A 19,790-nucleotide genomic window follows, 5' to 3' on the forward strand; every position below is an offset into this window, starting at 1 on the left:
GTAAATATTTTCAAAAAATGAATAAAAATCTTCCAAAAAAATCTTAAAATATCTAAAGTGATTCCATATATATCAGTAAAACTTCTAATATTTTCTTTAAGAACATTTGGGGAAAAAAATCTACCAAAATCTTTTGTAGATTTTGGTAGATTTTTTTTTCTTAACATTTCTTTTTTTTCCACCAAAAAACGTTCAAAGATTTCCCAAAAATGTTGAAAATGTGGACATCAGAAGTTTCACGGTGAAAATTTTTTTCCCCCCACATTTTCAGCATTTTTGGGAAATTTTTGAACATTTTTTGGTGGATTTTGTTTTGGAAGATTTTTATTCATTTTTTAAAAAATGTTTGCAATTTTTATTATTTTTATTTTTATTTCTTGCCAAATTTGTGGATTAAAAAAAAAAAACTTTTAAGGGAAACTTTTATTGAATTTTCTTCCTGAAGATTTTGCAAGTCTTTATAAATTTGGGGAATTTTCTGCTGAATTTTTGGATTTTTTTTAACATTTATTTTTTTTCCACCAAAAAAATGTTCAAAAATTTCCCCCAAAAATGTTGAAAATGTGGAAATTTTTTCCACATTTGACCTTCAGGATGACACGAGGGTTAAATGTTTTGAATCGTGGACTGAACAAACAGCTGCTACATCAGGACATGCAGCCAGCTGTTTCCTCCTCCTCTTCCTCCTCTTCCTCTTCCTCCTCCTCCTATTCTTCCTCTTCCTCCTCCTCCTCTTCCTCCTCCTATTCTTCCTCCTCCTATTCTTCCTCCTATTCTTCCTCCTCCTCCTCTTCCTCCTCCTCTTCCTCCTCCTCCTCTTCCTCCTCCTCCTCCTCCTCCTCCTCCTCCTCCTCTTCCTCCTCCTCCTCTTCCTCCTCCTCCTGTTCTTCCTCCTCCTCCTCTTCCTCCTCTTCCTCCTCTTCCTCCTCCTCCTCCTCCTCTTCCTCCTCCTCCTCTTCCTCCTCCTCCTATTCTTCCTCCTCCTCCTCTTCCTCCTCTTCCTCCTCCTCCTCTTCCTCCTCCTCCTCCTCCTCCTCTTCCTCCTCCTCCTCTTCCTCCTCCTCCTATTCTTCCTCCTCCTCCTCTTCCTCCTCTTCCTCCTCCTCCTATTCTTCCTCCTCCTCTTCCTCCTCCTCCTCTTCCTCCTCTTCCTTCTCTTCCTCCTCCTCCTATTCTTCCTCCTCCTCCTCCTCCTCTTCCTCCTCCTCCTCTTCCTCCTCCTCCTATTCTTCCTCCTCCTCCTCTTCCTCCTCCTCCTCCTCCTCTTCCTCCTCCTCCTCCTCCTCCTCCTCCTCCTCCTCTTCCTCCTCCTCCTATTCTTCCTCCTCCTCCTCCTCCTCTTCCTCCTCCTCCTCCTCCTCCTCTTCCTCCTCCTCCTCTTCCTCCTCCTCCTATTTTTCCTCCTCCTCCTCTTCCTCCTCCTCCTCCTCCTCTTCCTCCTCCTCCTCCTCCTCCTCTTCCTCCTCCTCCTATTCTTCCTCCTCCTCCTCCTCCTCCTCCTCCTCTTCCTCTCGATCGATGCAGTGAGTGCTGAGATGTTGCAGCTCAGGGACTCTCCCTCATTAAATATGAATGAACTTCCAACCCAGCGTCCATAAACCACTCTATAGGAAGGAGTAAAACCACAGCACACTCTTTATTTTCAAACATTAGTCTTTTTATTTATTACTCTTTATCATTTTAGCAATCTTGTATTATTATTTTTTTATACCTCAGTCGGCCTATAATTTGTAAAGTATCACTCTGGTGTTAAAACTGTGTCTGGGATAGACTATCTATAATAGAGCCTTTTTTTTTAGTTTTCCTCTTCATATACATATTCTCTTGTTAAATGATTTTTGGAATATTTTCTTTTTTTAAACTCTTTTTGTTACGCAACATCCCCATAAACAAACAAAGAGACAAACCAGCAAACAAACAGAAGTACACGTCTTTTTGTTAGAAGGCAGTGGAATCGTCGTCGGTGCCTCGGCAAAGAAACAAACAACCTCTCTGGATTTATTTACTGTGTTTTATGATGCTACCATATCGTTGGGCTTTTTATTCTAACATACAGACCTAAAATATATCACCTAAACTTGTCTAGTATGGATCGCTGCTATGAAAAGGGGGGATGTGCTAAATGGCAACAGTCATATCACTCTTCAGCCACGGTTTGATTTTATTTTTTTTTAGCTACACTGGCCATGAAGTCACATCTTCGTATTGCTGTCGGCATTTCAAAACATCATCTCTGGGTAACCGTTTAGCACACAGACTCGATGTACATGACAGGAGGACGGTGGAGATTTACCGCCAACATCAACTAAAGTTCATTTCAATGTTCTGCTACTTTCACGTCCAAAAGGTACTTATAGAGTTTCCATCAGTTTTGCTCTGAAATTTAACTTGCTTTCATCTGGATTTCAGGAAATGGGCGCGACGTCTGGACAGAAAAACTGATTCAAGAAGAAAACACAGAAATGCTATTTTCTAAAATACTTTTAGCTTAAATCTGGGTAGAATTCAGAACAAATATTCTGTTTGAATAGAATTTTTTAGGATCAAATCACAATCCAAGCTGAAAGGAAGAGTTTACCTTAATCTGTTAGCTAGCCTGACCTACTTTAACTGCTTCCAATATGTTTCAGCTGCTAGTCAAATTGTTAGCTGACTTGACTTGACATGTTTTAGCTGCTAGCCAAATATTTAGCTAAACCATGTCCAATACATTTTAGCTGCTAACCAAATTGTTGGCTAATTTGACTTATTTTGTTTTAGCTGCTAACCAAATTGTTGGCTAACCTGATCTAATTTGTTTGAAAATTGGACTTAATACATTTTAGTCGCTAACCAAATATTTAGCTAAACCATGTCTAATACGTTTTAGCTGCTAACCAAATATTTAGCTAACCCAGCCCAATAAGATTTAACTGTGAATCAAATTGTTCGCTAATCTAACCTTATACATTTTTAAAAGCTAGCCCAACAGTTACCTAACTTGGCACAGTCATATGTACCTGCCAACACCACATTCTCTGTTCTAGCCTCTAAACTGAATTGTTAGCGGGCCTGCCTTGATCTATTTTAAACAAAACTCTAAGCTAAGCTAAGATCTCATTCTTTGTTGTAGCTGCTGAACTGAACTGTTGGCTAACTTGAGCCAACCCAATTTAACTGAGCTATAAACTAATCAGACTTAGTATGCTTGCTATACTGTGTTTGTATTTTAGTTGCTTCCTGATATGTTAGTTAACCTGACCTAATGTATTTTAGCTGCTAACCACATGGCTGGCTAACCTGACAAACACAATCTGAATTAGACTCTAAAATAAACTGTTAACCACTAACTTGTTAGCTAAACAAGCTCGTTCTAGTTTAGCTGCTTCTTAGTTCATTAAATTTAGCTGCTAAACTGTTAGCTATATTTAGCCCAGGTGACTCAATCCGTGTAACTGCTTAACTGAACCGTTAGCTAACCTGATCTGATGTGTTTTTCAAACTACTTTTTTTAGCTAGCACTGAGCTAACCTGGTTACAGTTTACTTATTTTACCAAACTGTTGACTAACATGGTAATCTGTTTTTAATCTCTAACCAAATGGTTATTAGCTATCAACACAAATATCATCTCTTTTAGCTTCCAGGCTCTTAACTACCACACCAAACTGGGTCTTTGACTTAGCTAGTTCAGTCTGTTTTAACTGCTAAACTATTTCGCATCATGACCTTTAAGCTAATCACAGTCAGTCACTTTAACAGGTACACCATGCAGTTAGCCAACACGACCTAATTTGTTTTGGTTGCTAAGCTAAAACAATCCGTTTTAGTAGCTAATGTGTTAGCTATACGGAACTGTAAACTAAAACCCAGCTAGCTATTTACAACAGGAGATTTGTGACCCAGTTGGACAGAATTTGCTGGATTAAACAAAATGTGTGGTTAAAATGATCTGAAGTTTGTTTGGCTAGCCTCCAGCTAACGTGAATCCGTCAACACATTGTGGTTTGTGCCCATTTCCTGAAATGTCTGAGACTCTCTGAACTGATATCATGCAGGTTAAGGTCAGTCTAGAAAAGCAGGCTTTATAGTCAACTACATCCCTACACCTCAGTGTTTGGTGGGGAAAAAAGGCTACGGTCACACCAGGAACTGACACAGCCAGAATTTCTTCACGTGGCGTTGATTTTTATAAAGTGGTAGCAAGCTGGCCAGCTCGAGAAACAAAACACTATAAATTTAAGACTCACGACTGACTGCAAGCCATGCTGCATGGGTCAAAGGTCGATACTAAAATAGCTTTGCTTCCTGAACGCCGACCTTCTCGGGACGACGTTTTACAAAACTGGCATTGCTGCCGGTTCCGACCACTTCCTTCATGAACGGAGCTGGTGTGACCGTGGCCCGAGCACAATAAATAGCCAATACAAGTACAAATATTACATCACAATCAGGCATTCAGTCCATCAGATCTACCACACTCAACTTGGCGTCGTAAAAAAGGAAAAACTGTCCATGATGGAAATGAGGCGACGGGTCTGAAATGGGCTCCAGGCCTTGGCTTGTCTTATTGATTCTGTGGCATTAAGCTGGGCCTGGTGTTCCATGTATATATGTACTGTAGGCTATATATGTATATCAGGGTTCCCATATAGTCTACCCTAGTCTATATGGGAACCCTGATATACATACGTATGTTTACTGTAGGATATATAGGAACCCTAATATACATATATAGCCTAATGGTCTTCATTCCTCAGCTTGTCTCCATAGACTCTATGGGTACTTATATCTGTACCGTAGGCTATATGGGAACCCTACTATGCCTATATAGCCTACCAGGCTCAAGGTCTTGGCTTGTCTTATTGATTTTGTGGGGTGAACCTGGCCCTGGCATTACATGTTTATATGTACCACAGGCTATATATTTGTATTAGGGCTCCCATATAACCTACAGTATGTATACATGTATGTGTCCACATAGGCCATTGGTCCATATACACATAGATATATTAGGGTTCCCATACAGTCTATCGTACTGTAGGCTATATCGGAACCCTGATGGTTTCGAGGCCGCGGCTTGTCTTATTGATTTTGTGGCGTTAAGCTGGGCCTGACGTTACACATGTATACGTACTGTAGGTCATATATGCATATTAGGGTTCCCATATGGCGTAGACTATATGGGAACCCTAACGTCCAGCCTGGTACTGTGTCAGCACCCTGCAGTCACACAGCGCTGTCTGGACCTAGCCTACTGAACATCAATAATTCATGGTTGACTTTAATACTGTGTAATTCCACGATTGTAAGCGGGCAAGAATCCATCAAAGTTTCATCATTGTCATCGTTTCAGCTCGACGGCTGCATGTTGAATATTTCATGTGATCGACCTCCGGGGCAGGTCAGCGTGCGATTGGATGAGCGCTCCGGGAGGACGGCCAGCAGAGTCCCAGGAAGGCAAACCAGGCCGCTGTACAGTGATGTCGCAGTACAAATCCATTCTGGCTGTTTTTTTTTTCTTTTTTCTTTATCTTGTGATGAATTCAAACTCCTTGATGTTGTAGTTTCAGTATCTAAGAGCAGCTATCACTCTTTTTCTATTTTATATTTTTTCGCATGGATCCCCCACCCCTTTTTTTTTTGTTTATTTTTTTTTAAACTTCCCATCGCTTCCTGTTTCTATGTTTTTCCTCGTTTCCGTTAAAATGCCAGCCAAGTCAGTACGGTGGGCAGCGTGGTCAGGACCAGGACCAGGCCCCTGGCGTCTGCCGATCTGGGGGCTCCGTTGCCGCCGCCACAGAGTTCAAACAAACTCCCACGGAAATTCAGGTTGCGGGACTCCTTTTTCAGTTTGTCCCAGAGGTCCGTCGCTCCCTCCTGGCAGTCGGCCAGTGCCGTCGTGGCACAGGAGTGGAAGTTATCCCAGTAGCTGGCGAGAGAAAACACAGCAAGAGTTAACACCACAAGCTCTGGGCTGCAGTGGGAGGCTGAGTTCTAAACTGAACGCACCGGGAAGCAGAGCCAAGAGTGGAAGTCGTCCCAGAATCTGGCAGCACAGAAGACACAGCGAGGGAGAAGCTTATGAAGACACAGCCGGTGAACTTCATGTAGTTTATATATAACAGCAAAACAAAACTGAAGCAAGTGTGCCGGAGCCTCGGAGCAGATTATTGATCAGCATTGGGCCAAAAGACACAAACACTAAAGACAAAACACGAGCTGCTCCACCAGAAACCTCAGAGCTCACGTCTTTTAGCAGCTTACAATAAAAATATCATATTTAATCAGTATTTTAATGGATGATACCAGTATTTGTAGGCTTTGTGTTGCCGTTCAAAATCATTATATAAGTGAAAAAGTACGAATTTATTCTTGAATTTGTTCCAGTGAGCCAGGAAAATGCTTTAACCCTCCTGTTGTCCTCATTTACAGGCACCAAAAAATACTGTTTCCTTGTCTGAAAAAAATCCAAAAATTCAGCAAAAAAATTCCCCAAATTTCTGAAAATTTGCAAAACCTTCAGGAAGAAAATTCCAATAATCCAATAATTTTCTTTTTTTTAAAAATCCCCCAAATTTGGCAAGAAAATTTTTTCAAAAAATGAGTAAAAATCTTCAAAAAGAATCCTAAAAATATCTAAAGTGATTCCATATATATCAGTAAAACCTCTAATATTTTCTTTAAGAACATTCACATAAAAATCAATCAAAATCCAGTGAAATTCGCTGGATTTTGGTTGATTTTACTCTGTTAGGCGCACCATTTGCTAACAATCTTTAGTTAAATGTATTTTAACTAGCTGTTTTAGCTGTGTATTCATTTTTAACCAGCAATTTACAGTGCTAGCCTCATTTTTAGCTAATAGTTTCTGAATTTTAGATAGCTATTTTAGCAGTTTAGCCACTTAACCAAAAATTTACACTGTTAGCCACATTGCTAGCTAACAGTTTTTGAATTTTAAGGAGCTATATTAGCAGTTTAGCCACTTTTAACCAGACATTTACAGTTAGCCACATTGTTAGCTAACAGTTTCTGAATTATAGGTAGCTATTTTAGCAGTTTAACCTACAATTTACACTGTTAGCCACATGTTTCCCTAATAATTTTCAGGTTTGTATGTTTCAGTGAGCTATTTTAACAATTCATTCACTTCTATCAAACCATTTGCACGTCTAGCTGTAGTTTTACACACATGATTTGTTCAAGAACCAATAGAAAGTTGAAAATCGGACTATTCCTTATATGTCCACAGTTTCTGGCTGATAAATGGTGTTGTCTGTTTAAAAGACAGTGTGCCTTTTATTGTGATTAAATTGCAATATTAAAACAGAACCTCTTTTTTTAATGCTGCCTTTTTTCCTTTTTATTCTTTTCTGTCATTTCCCATCCTTCTCCCTGCTTCCTCTTTCTTTTTATATCTCCTTCTCTATTTATGCTTTTCCTCCACTGATGTTAATGTTTTATTCATACTGAAGCCTCCTCCTCCATCTTTTCCTCCTCTTTGCCCCATTTTCAATCTTCTGCTTTGTCTGTATTTGCTTTATTTCTTTCTTAATTTTTCCTTTCCTTCACTTCTCATCCCTCCATCCTTTTTTATTTTTTCTCCTTTCCATCCATCCATCCATCCATCCATCCACACAAAAGACAGGCGGTGGATCTAATCCAATCTTCCAATCTGCTCTTATTGATGCTGACCTCCTGAACCGATCCGTGTTGATGCTGCATCTCTGAGCAATTATCCTGCGAGTGTGTGCGCATTAACGCCGCCGCTGCCACGCCTCGACACCGCTGTGATGGAGCTGTCACTGCATTAAAAAACCATGACCAGGAGGCGGGGGAGGGGGGCTTCCTGCCGCCATCTGGTGCCCACCGGCCGGGATGCTGGTGTGTTGGGCAGATTAGAGCAGGAGGGCTTTTTATTGCACATATGCGCCCCCCCCCCCCCATTACTGCCTAACTGCCCCCACCCAGCCTCACAGCCCCCCTCAGGGTTTGAGGCTAAATTACTCATATTATTTTCACCGAGAGCAACAGTCAAGAGGCCCTCGGTGTCCTCAGCAGAGACGTTAGCAGCCCTGCAGCTCACCACAGTCATTAAAAACCCTTCTGAGATGACTAAACAAAGAAAACATGGCCAGGAGTGGCCTAAAATTAAACTACGTTTTTTCCAAAATGAGTAAAATATTTGTCCAAATTGACTTATTTTGGCAGTTTAACACGTCAAAATAGCAAAAAACTGGAATTTTTTCTTGGCATTCATTAAATTCAGCAGATATTTGAAACTTTTCCCATTTTTAAGGGTCAGTAATTAAAAATCTGGCCTCTAATGAAGCCATTTAATCATTTAGATCAGATGGAAACAGTTTGTCTCTGTTCAAATCTTTCTAAGATGACTAAAAAATCGCCAGAAGTAACCTAAAAATTGTCAAAATAATCTCAAACAATTTAAGAACAATCCAAAATGGCTCAGTTTTTTCCAAAATGACTAAAATGTCTGTTTCATTGAAACATAAATTTTCATGGAATTCAGCAGATATTTGATGCTTTCTCCCCATTTTTAAGGGTCAATAATTAAAATTTTGGCTTCTAAAGGAGCCACTCAGTCATTTAAATCTGCTGGGAACTATTTTAAATAAAATAAATAAACGACTCAAAAATGGCCAAAAGTTACCTGAAGTTGTCCAAATTAAACAAAATTAGTCTAAAACTATTTTAAAACAGTTCTAAATGACTCAAATTGTTGTCGAAAATGACTTCTTTTGGCAGTTAACACGTCAAAATAGTAAAAAAAAAATGGAGCGTTGTCTCGCCATTCATTAAATTTAGCAGATATTTGAAACTTTCCCCCATTTTTAAGAGTTAATATTTATAAATCTGGCCTCTAATGGAGCCATTCAGTCATTTAGATCCACCTCGGCCTCCTCTCTACAACAGAATTAACTACGTCATCTGACTTCCTTCTTTGACACAAACGTATAAAAACATGGCTGCCAAGAGGTCAGATTTACATAAAACTGAAGTTAAATAACTTTTTTTGTTCAAGTACGGTAACAAACAGGTGTTTAAGGTTGTGATACGGTTGTGGTTAAAACGACAACCAAACTTTCTAAGTCCTATGTTTCGTCAATCCATCCATCCACCCCGACCTCCTCCCTCCAGCAAACACAACAGCCTGACTTGCTTCTTTGCTCCCGTCCAAATTTCTACAGCCAATAGGGGGCGCTGTTTATGCCGCATGCACAAACATTCCACATCATTTTTGATTATTTTGGTTTGATTTTCAGTACTTTTCCAGCATTTCACTGCCAGAAGGTGCACAGTTTAACAGGATGATGCAGCATTTTTTTCTTTTCCTGCCTCTGATGCTCTGCTAATGTGACGTTGTGTTTTTGTCGTGCACATTTGTGTTGGTGTCGGTGAACGTACGTGCAGATCTTGTGCAGGTTCTCCCTGTCGTCCAGGTCCTGGGGATAGTTGGCCATGTCGTCTCCCAACTGAATCAGACAGTCTGAGAAACCTTTAAACACCGAGTCACATTGACCAGCACTGACCAGCACCGTCCGAAACACTGAGACTGTAGTGGGAAGGAAAAGAGAAAAAAATACAAGTTAACATTAAATAAAATGACAGTAATCTTCTGTTTGATCTTGCAGGACAAAGACAGGCCTCTGATTGGCTAAAGCATCCCTACTGGAGTAACAAGTAAGTGCATTGTACCTCTCTCTGCACAGTTCATCCCTCACTTTACACTTTCTTTTAGTCAGTATTTCAGTTCATTTGCTAAGATTTATCAAAACAAAATGGAAATCTGCAAATGGCATTGAAAAGATGGTGTCATCGGCGTACAGGAGTAGCCAGATAATTAAATGACATAAAGAACGGTGTCATCAGCGTACAGGAGTAGCCAGAAAGTTAAAGTGTAATTATACACCTCTCAAAACTGTAGTTGTGGTGCTTTAAAGATGCAAGAAATTTAAAACACAAACGCATGAAAACAAGTTACAAGATCAGCAAAAGTTAGAACAACCAATGAGCGAAATGGCAAAATGACAACGAGCTCCAAGAACTGAAACTATGCTGTCAAACATGACCAAGAAAAACAACTAAAAAAGGCACAAAACAGGCTAATTAGAGCTAATCATGCCACAGTAGTGAACAGTGTTCCTGTGAGGTGCTATAAAAGCAAATAAAAATAATGGTTTTAGCTCAGATGTTTTAGCTATTTATCTACATTTAGCCTCTGGTTTCAACTGCTAGCAACACTTTTTGCGATTAATTTCCAACTGTCCATTCCAAATCTAGCTCTTTCCACTTTTTGTGTTTTATGCTTATCTAAGAATTTAATTTGTTTGTTCGTACTGTTAGTTAACAATTGTCAATTATGATTCAATTTTATTTAGCTATTTTAGCTCATTTTATGCATTATATATAGCTAAAAAATCCATTTGTTTGTCCATACTGTCAACTAATGATTTAAACATTTATACATAGACAGTTTTGAATTGTTTATAGCTTGCAGCTCCTATTTTAGCTGCTTATCCTGTTTTATCTAACAATTTACTCTGCCAGTCTAACTTTTAGTGAACTATTTTCCATTGCTTATGCATTTTGGCTAACTATTTTAGCTGTTTATGCATTTTTGTTCAACAATTTACACTGCTACTCATACTATTATCTTGAAATTTTTAATCATTTATGTTTTTTATCAACTATTTTAGCTCTTTATCTACTTTAATCTAGCAATTTATACATTTAGCCATAATTTTAGCTAGCAATTTTTGGGTGTTTATGCATTTTAGTAAATTACTTTAGCTGTTTATCCACTACTGCCCAAGAAGTTACACTGTTATCACACGAATTTCACTGGATTTTGGTTGATTTTTCTGTGAATGTTCTTAAAGAAAATATTAAAAGTTTTACTGATATATATGGAATCACTTTAAATATTCTTAGGAATTTTTTGAAAATTTTTACTAATTTTTTGAGAATATTTACAAGAATTTTCTTGCCAAATTTGGGGGATTTTTTTTTAAATAAAACTTTTAAGGGAAACTTTTAAGCAATTATTGGAATTTTCTTCCTGAAGGTTTTGCAAATTTTCAGGAATTTGAGGAATTTTTTTGCTGAATTTTTGGATTTTTTTCAGACAAGGAAATAATATTTTCTGGTGCCCGTAAATGAGGACAACAGGACGGTTAAGTTCAGTACATTAGACTATTTTATTAAATTGTACTTAGTTTTTTCTGTTTCTTCATTCCTGCTGGCTCCTAAAGTGAGGTGTTTTTATGATTTTGTGGGTCCAGTTTTTTAACAGCAGCTAAACTAAACCTTCTCTGTTTGTTTTATTTGTGTATATGTATAATTCTAAGTATAATGGAGGCGGCTAATCAGACGTCTGTATCCATGACAGGGAGCGTTTCTAATCAGCTCCTCCTTAATTCACTTCTAACAGGGAGAGAAAATCCTGACTCGGTGCACGGGTTGCCAGGTCTGACACGCCTCCTCCCCCACTAACAGCACACACACACCCCTTTACATGACCTTAGTGTGTCTGCGTGTGCGCGGTTGGTTAGGCTGATTGATTGGTTTGGAAAACAACACGGTTCCAGTCGATGGGACGGAACCAACTCAGCGTGACGACGGACCCGTTCATCAACACGTAAAAATGCCATAAATCACAATCTGAGCCACAAAACACTGAACTCAGTGTCTGTTTTATCAGATTAGAGCACATAAAGCGACACATGGCAGGCTTTTTAAGGAGTTTTAATTTCCATAATTCCAGCAAGTCACTGTTAGTTTACAGATTTTACCTTCTTCGTTAAATTACAGATCTCCAAAAACAGAAAAAACAGATGTAAATTTACATGTGAAATATTTTTTTAAAACTGTAAAATGTCTAAAATAAATACAATTTTTATTACTTTATTTCAGAAAATAGCTACAAAAATCACTGGAAAAAAAGTGACTTCATGTTTGAACTATTAAAAAATGCCAAAACTGTAAAAAAAAATAAATAAATGCATTTGACTATAAAATGACACAATTTTTACTTTATGTAAATCTGTAAAAAAAAAAAAAAGTTAATTGCTGCTTTTTGAAAAAAAAAAAAAACAAGTGTATATAAAGGTTGAAAAATAGTAAATTTTTTTTCAGTTATTTCACAGACTTTCCCTTTTTTGTTAAATTATAGTTAAAATTTTAAAAAATCGCAGAAAAAAATGTCATTTTTTAACTTTTGAACTATTAAAAAAGGCCAAAACTGTAAAATGTCAAATTTAAATCAAATCTTTCTTACTTTATTTCAGAAAATAGCTACGAAAAAGCTAAAAGAAAAAAAAATCCAAAGGTACCGCAAATTGCCTTAAAAATGGTTCCTTTAATCAAAATAAATGGTACTCAGAAGAATTTGAACAAAAACGGGTTCTTTAAGGAACAATTTTCTACTTAAATCTTCATTTTTAACCAAATAAATAAGTCAAATGTAAAGAATCTGCTGCCTTACTTGGTTCTTTCCATTAAAACACATTTAGTATTTTGGGTTCTTGGTCCGACATGTTCCAACCAAAGCAAATAATGCCAATCAAAATAAAGGTTTCTTACTTTAAAACCATTTTAACACAATAAAACCAACACAAAAAGAGCTTAAAATGCATGAATTGAACCAAATTAATCATATTTTAGCTCATTTCGGTTCATTTTCGTCAAATTACTGTTGATTAAAATGTGTTTTCTGGACTATTTTGCAGCAAATTGTCAGATTTACAGATAAAACTTCTGAAAATAGTTGAAAAATTTTCAGCTGGAGATGCAGCTGTCTTTAGGAGGTGGTGGAGACCAAAATTAACCAAATAAATAAGTCAAATGTAAAGAATCTGCAGCATTTCTTGGTTCCTTCCAATAAATTGCATTAAATATTTTGGGTTCTTGGTCTGACATGTTCCAACCAAACCAAATAACACCAATAAAAATAAACATTTCCTACTTTAAAGAACCGTCCAAACTGTGTGAGGAACCATCGCTTAAATAAAAAGGTTCTTTAGTTGTTATTTTTAACCATTTTTAACCATTTTAACACCATAAAACCAACAAAAAATGAGCTTGAAATGCACAAATTTGACCAGAATTAAACGTATTTTAGCTCATTTTGGTTCATTCTTGTCAAATTACTGTTGATTAAAACATGTTTTCAGGCCTATTTTCAGTCAAAAAGCAGCAAAAAGTCAGGTTTTGAGATAAAATTGGTGAAAATAGTTGAAAAATGAGCAGCTGGAGATGCAGATGTTATCTTTAGGAGGTGGTGGAGACCAAAAATGGAGCAAAAAGTGACAGAAAGCTTCATCAGGTGACCACGAACGTGATTTTAATTGATCATGTAGCGACATAACCGCTAAATACGTAACACAACAACAATAAAAAGCTGAATCTTCTGGTGCCTGCTGCCCCCATATGGCCAGAAAATATACGTTAAATAGAAATCTGGAGAATTTGAGGTTTAAGAAATGAGCTAAAACTGCTTCATATGTGTTGCTGCTATGCTAGCAGTTTCCCTCCATTTACAGTCTTTATGCTAAGCTATGCAAACATCTCCTTATCTGTCCTCTAATATTTTAATATCTCGTTGTTGGAAAAAAGCATCAAATAAATTTTGAGTTTTAACCAAATATAAAAGTCAAATGTAAAGAATCTGCTCCATTTCTTGGTTCCTTCCATTAAAACACATTAAATATTTTGGGTTCTTGGTCTGACATGTTCCAACCAAACCAAATAATGCCAATAAAAATGAACGTTTCTCACTTTTAACACCATAAAACAAACTCAAAAAGAGCTTAAAATGCACAAATCTGACCAAATTTATTGCATTTTAGGTCATTTCGGTTCATTTTTGTCAAATTACTGCTGATTAAAATGTGTTTTCAGGCCTATTTTCAGTCAAAAAGCAGCAAAAAGTGTCCGATTTAGAGATAAAACTGCTGAAAATAGTTGAAAAATTAACAGCTGGAGATGCAATGTTGTCTTTAGGAGGTGGTGGAGACCAAAAATGGAGCTAAAAGTGTCGTCGCTATGCTAGCTGTTTCCCTCCGTTTACAGTCTGTATGCTAAGCTACGCTAACCATTCCTTATCTCTCCTCTAATATTGGTCTCATTGTCAAAAGAAACATCAAATAAATTTTCATTTTTAATTAATTCTTTAAAAACATCTGCAGGAGAAAAACATTTGACCAAATTTGTCTCGTTTAAATGCAGTTAAATTATTTTTTTTATCGTAATTAAACATTTTAACGCCACATTCTGTCTGTTTTTTTAGTTAAATTTCATTTCATTTCATATTTTAAATGGTGAAATTTCACATTCTGGCACTCATAGCGGATGTTTTAGTCACTAAAAACAAATAAAATGTAAAATGTAAATAATTAATATTTCAGCAGTGTGTTTATATTTTTCTGCTATTTATTTGTGATTTTTTAAATTTCTTTCTCTCTCTGGTGTTTTCTTTATTTCTTTATCATTATATTTTCCTGTAATATAGATTTTTATTCATTAGATCTATTTTATAAAATTCTTAGATCATTGAAAAAGCTTGTCTGGAGCTTTTTGATTTTTATGCATCATTTTATTTAATTCAGTTTTATCAATATTGAGTCAAATCATGACATATAATTATAAAAATTCGTATATTTATGAATAAAATGTCAAAAAAGCATAAACAGCATAAAAATGAGCTCAAACCTTATTTATCTGTAATAACATGTCATATTATAAATAAAAATGTGTTGTTTTTATTTATTTATAATATTTTTTAACACTAAATCGCCCTAAAAAAGGTAGAAAAATAAAAGTAACTGTAATATTCTTGCTGCTGCAGCACCAAAAACACACGTGATAATAAGTAGTAGCTTTACTTGATTAAAACAAACTTTTTGCCTTAATTTGACATAAAATCGTGCACATTAATAGTTTAAAAACAATTATTTTAAATGTATTCAGCATTTATTTTGCTCTGAAAGCTTCTGATTAATCAAATAAATCAAATTAAAATAAAATGAAGTCATTTTTCTGCCAATTTGTCATTTTGTGTGTTTTTTTATTTAATGTGTCTCTTTGTGGTTGTTTTGTGTCTTTTTTGTTGTTTTGTGTCTTTTGTTGTTTTGTGTGTTTCTCTGTGGTAAGTTTTGTCTATTTATAGTCATTTTGGGCGTTTTTGTTTTTATTTTGTATTTTGTGTGTTTTGTGTTACTTGTGCATTTTTGTGGTAATTTTGTGTGTTTTATTTGTGATTGTTTCATTGTGATTGTTTTGTGGTCATTTTTTTGTCTCTTCAGTCATTTTGTGTCATTTTTGTTGTCTTTTTCTTCATTAAATAAACTAATAAAGCAGATTTTGTTTCAGATAAATTATATTTTCTCTTCATGTTGTTGGATTCAGACTCAACATATGATAATAATAATAATAATAATAATAATAATAATAATAATAATAATAATAATAATAATAATAATAATAATAATAATAATAACAATAATAATAATAATTTCAGTGAAATATTTCCTCAGGAAGCAGAAAAGGGTTTAAATAAAATAATCTGAGGCCTTTTTCTGGTCGGACTTCAGACTTCTGGACTCTGAGGACTAAAATAAAGATTTGAGGAAGAAAATCTGATTTTAAACCAAGAATTCTTCTTTTCTGCTGGATTTCTGTCTGGTTTGAGGTTAAATTTATTAATTAATGCGTTAAAAGATGCTCTTTTCTCCCCTAAAATCGGCTTTAATCTGTTTATTATTTATTTTCAATCGTTTTTTTCCTGCTGTGGTTGTTTCTGTGGATGTTGGAGGCATTACATCATCTGAGCTACAACATGAAACTCTGCAGCTTCTTTTTGCTTCTCAGTGAATTCCACCAATCAGCTGCAGGCAGAAGCATGAATGAAAACCAGCTTTTATTGACCACAAATCCACCTTCTTTCATTATTAATGGAGATTTCTGATGACTTCAATCAGATCTGAGTCCAAACGGGATGTTTTTAGTGTTTCTGTTCGCTTTTTTCTCGTTTTTATTCATTGTTTTTGCAACTGAAATCAACATTCGGCTTTTTTAAAAATCATTTTATTCGTTTTTGGCAGCTTTCATTTTTATTCTCCACCTTCTAAAAATCACGTTTTTGCTTTTTTTATTGAAAAAATTAAAATATCTCCACACGCTTTCCTCATTATTTCGCTCAATTTGTCGTTTTTTATTGACTTTGTTCGAATTTTTCTGCTTTTTTCACGGTTTCTGGCAGTAAGTTAGTCCAATGTGTCGTCATTTTGTGTTCTTTTTTTTTAGTTTTTGTGGTCATTTGGTGTGGTTCTTTTGGGTATTTTGTAGGTTTTTTGTCTTAATTTTGTGTTTGTGGCTTTGTGTGCTTCTGTGTTAATTCTTTGTGTTTTCATGCTCATTCTGTGTGCTTTTTTTGCAGCTAAAATTAGCGTTTTGTTGTAGTTTTATAATTTTATTCGTTTTTGACAGCTTGTATTATAATTCTCCAACTTCTAAAAATCACTTTTTTGCTTTTTTTATTTAAAAAAAATTAAATATCTCCACACATTCCCTTCGTTTTTTAATTTTCTGCATTTTTTTTTCATAATTTGGGGCAGTAAACTAGCACAATTTCTGGTTATTTTGTGTGTTTTTGTGGTTATCTAAATGAAGAAAAGCTTAAAGGAGACTTTTTTAGTATTTTTTTAGTGTTTCTGTTTGCTTTTTACTCGTTTTTACTCCTTTTTTCCAGCTAAAATCAGCATTTAGTTGTTATTTTTGCAGTTCTATTCATTTTGGCAGCTTTCATTTTAATTCTCCACCTTCAAAAAATCACATTTTTGCATCTTTTATTAAAAAATGTAAACATCGCCACACATTTTCCTCATTTTCCCGCTAAATCCATCGCTTTTAATTCATTTTATTTGTGTTTTTCTGCATTTTCTCCTCTATTCCTGACACTAAAACCAGGACAGTCCCGCTGCTTTTTCTTTTTTCTTTCTTTTTTCCTTCCATCATCATCGCACTCATTCACCCCACCTCCACACACACACACACACACACACACACGCACACACACGCACACACACGCACGCACGCTGTTGCCTGCAGTGTGTAGATGCCAGCAGCAGCGTGTTGGAGACACACCCACCTCCGACACACACGAGGCCATTTTACCCCAAAAAATGAAAAAAAAATAAAATCCGCAATAAATAATAAATTAAAAATCCAGTTTTGTTTCGTGTTTTTGGCAGAAATGTGCAGAAACAATGCGGATTTTAACGGTTTTGCTGCAGCAGCTCCAATTATAACACAGAAAACTCCGATTTCTGCACAAATCTGCAGGAATTTAATTTAAAAACTGACATAAAAACATCCAGCTGCTTTTATTTCCTCCATTAATCAGTTTTTAATCAATTCAGCCTCAGACTCTCATTGAAAGGTTTTACTCTTCGTGCTCTGCGTGTTTTCTGCTCCTGGAGCTTCTTCTTCTGTCGAACAAAAGCACCGAGGAGATTCTGCGTCTTGAATAATTCAGCATTTCTCTCACACGCACGCGCACGGAGCCCTCCTCCTCTTCCTCCTCCTCCTCCTCCTCCACGGCGTCGTTATGCAACGCAACAGCACAAAACAACTATCAGCTCCGTGTTCCTGCTGTTGCTGGTGCAGCTTTTCCAGAGATTAGACGGCGCCCGTTTTTTATTTTTCTCTTTTAAATTTTTATTTTTTTTATTCTTTTTCCGGTTTTTTTGCTGCAGCTGAAACCAACACACAGGTTTCAGCTTTTTAATGTTAAAGATGAAATATATATGTATTAAAAGCGTGCGTGAGGCGCGTGCACGGCTGCTGCTCAGACACAGAAAATAATCTCGACCGAAATCCGTCTTTTTTTCCCCTTTAAATATCTGAGAAATATAAATGAACGGAGGGAGGACGGAGCTGAAGGAGGTGCTTGTCGTTCCCCTCCGTGCTCGTGAGTCTCTCCCGGTGCAGCTCCGCGCACTGCGGAGGGAGAACCGACACCAAACCGGAGAGAAACGGCTCTGCTCGGACGCGTTTAATATCTGGGAGGTTAGATTTTTTTTTTTCTCCACTGCAGGCCTGTTTTCTGCTTCTCTGCAGCTCAGATCAGATCAAACCGACATGATTCTTTTTCTATTTTTATGCTAAAAACATTTAAATTGAAATAAAGAAAATAATAATCAAAATAAAAGGTTGAACTTTAAAATAAAAACGCAGAAAATAAAAACGTCTCCAGTTTGGGACAACCAGGGAGAGGAGGGGGAGGGGGGTAGGAGGGGGAGGTGGGGGGCATTCCCCTTGTTAACGAACACGCACGTGCACACGCACGTCCGCACTCGTGTCACGCACACATTCCCAATGTAAAGCGAGCCCCGTTAAAAGCGGCACAGAACCGAGAGAAAAACTGTTAAAAAGGAAAAATATTTTTATCTTTTTTGATTTAAAACGAATTCAAGCTTACAAAATAAAATGAAAAAAGTGAAAATGAAACCGTCTATTTACAGGAGAACTCTTTACTCTCAGGAGGAATGCGGGAAACCTGCGGGCTGGACTGATGAAAGTGTCAAAACAGGAAGAGAACTGTGCGTAAAATGTGCGTAAAGATGGATTTGAAAGGCAGAAGATGAAGGTTTAATGTAGAAGCGGAGCAACAAGAGGGCAGCTGCTCTGAGAGGCTCCTTTAGATTCTGGTCCTGGATGAGACCAGAGCGGACCTGACGGTTTAAAATCAGAGCGGACAGAGGCTCGGTTCGGCTCGGCTCGGTTCGGTTCGGTTCGGTTGCTCACCTATGTGGAGCGCGAGCAGCAGAGCGAGGCACCTGGAGGACCAGCTGGTTACTCCCATCCTCTGCGGCGCCTCTTCACCATCAGAGCTCAGATTCACAAAGTTGGAGGAGCAGCCGAGGAGGAGCCGCACATTCCGCCAGGAAAAAAACCCGCAAAAAAGAGAGAAAAAAAAACAACAGCCGCTAAAAAATGAGTAAAAATAAACCCAACAACCCGGTAAATAAAAACCCCGACAGCTCCGCTACATCCAGGCCGCTTCCTGCGACCTGCTGCCGGTCAGAGCTGCTCCTCCGCCGCTGCGCCTCAGAACCGGTTTTACGCGTCTGGAGGGAAAAAAAAGGAGCAAAGAGAGAGAGAGAAGCTCCTCCTCCTCCTCCTCCTCCTCCTCCTCCTCCCTCACCTCCCCCTCACTATAATAATAATAATAATAATAATAATAATAATAATAATAATAATAATAATAATAATAATAATAATAATAATAATAATAATAGTTATTATTATTATTATTATTATTATTATTATTATTATTATTATTATTATTATTATTATTATTATTATTATTATTATTATTATTATTATATGTTTGGTTTGAAAAAGATGTCAGAATAAAAGCTTCTTTTTCAATATAAAAATCAACCAGCTGTCATCAACAGAAACTAAAAATACATTAAAATATTACAAATGAATAAATATTTAAAGTCTAAAAGGCTTCAGTGTGGAAATAAAAACATTAAACTCATTTATGGAGTTTATTTATCAGCATTCAAACGTTTTTAATCTTCCAGACAAAAACAGGAAATAAAATCCTGATAAATTATGTCACGTTTGTTTGTGTGTCTCTGATGGTGTTTGTTCTGGTCGTTGTGTTGTTTTGTGTCTTTTTATTCATTTTGTGTGCATTTCTGGTCGTTTAGTGTGTTTTTGTGGCTATTTTGTGTCTCTTTTGTTGTTTTGTGATGAATATTTGTTGAGGAATATTTT

The 19,790-nt window shown here is 36.7% G+C and overlaps 1 protein-coding gene across 1 annotated transcript; it reads right to left on the reverse strand.

The window, feature by feature from the left end:
- Nucleotides 1-1,635: 1,635 nt before the first annotated feature.
- On the reverse strand, nt 1,636-19,122 carry nrn1a (neuritin 1a). The gene is made up of 3 exons (XM_023274356.3): nt 18,807-19,122; nt 9,408-9,555; nt 1,636-5,910 (listed from the first exon to the last, which is right to left on the reverse strand). Exons 1-3 carry the CDS (start codon nt 18,862-18,864, stop codon nt 5,682-5,684), a joined length of 435 nt encoding a protein of 144 aa, XP_023130124.1. The 5' UTR covers nt 18,865-19,122; the 3' UTR covers nt 1,636-5,681.
- Nucleotides 19,123-19,790: the final 668 nt, after the last annotated feature.

This window comes from Amphiprion ocellaris, chromosome 22 (genome assembly GCF_022539595.1).
Source record: "Amphiprion ocellaris isolate individual 3 ecotype Okinawa chromosome 22, ASM2253959v1, whole genome shotgun sequence".
NCBI lineage: Eukaryota > Metazoa > Chordata > Actinopteri > Pomacentridae > Amphiprion > Amphiprion ocellaris.

Bases quoted from the DNA above. Each gene is read 5' to 3' on its own strand.
- nrn1a (XM_023274356.3), bottom strand. From the start codon at position 18,864: ATGGGAGTAACCAGCTGGTCCTCCAGGTGCCTCGCTCTGCTGCTCGCG. The intron at 9,556-18,806 runs GTGAGCAACCGA...TTCCCACTACAG, and splicing joins GCTGCTCGCGCTCCACATAG to TCTCAGTGTTTCGGACGGTG. The intron at 5,911-9,407 runs GTACGTTCACCG...TTCTCTCGCCAG, and splicing joins AACCTGCACAAGATCTGCAC to CTACTGGGATAACTTCCACT.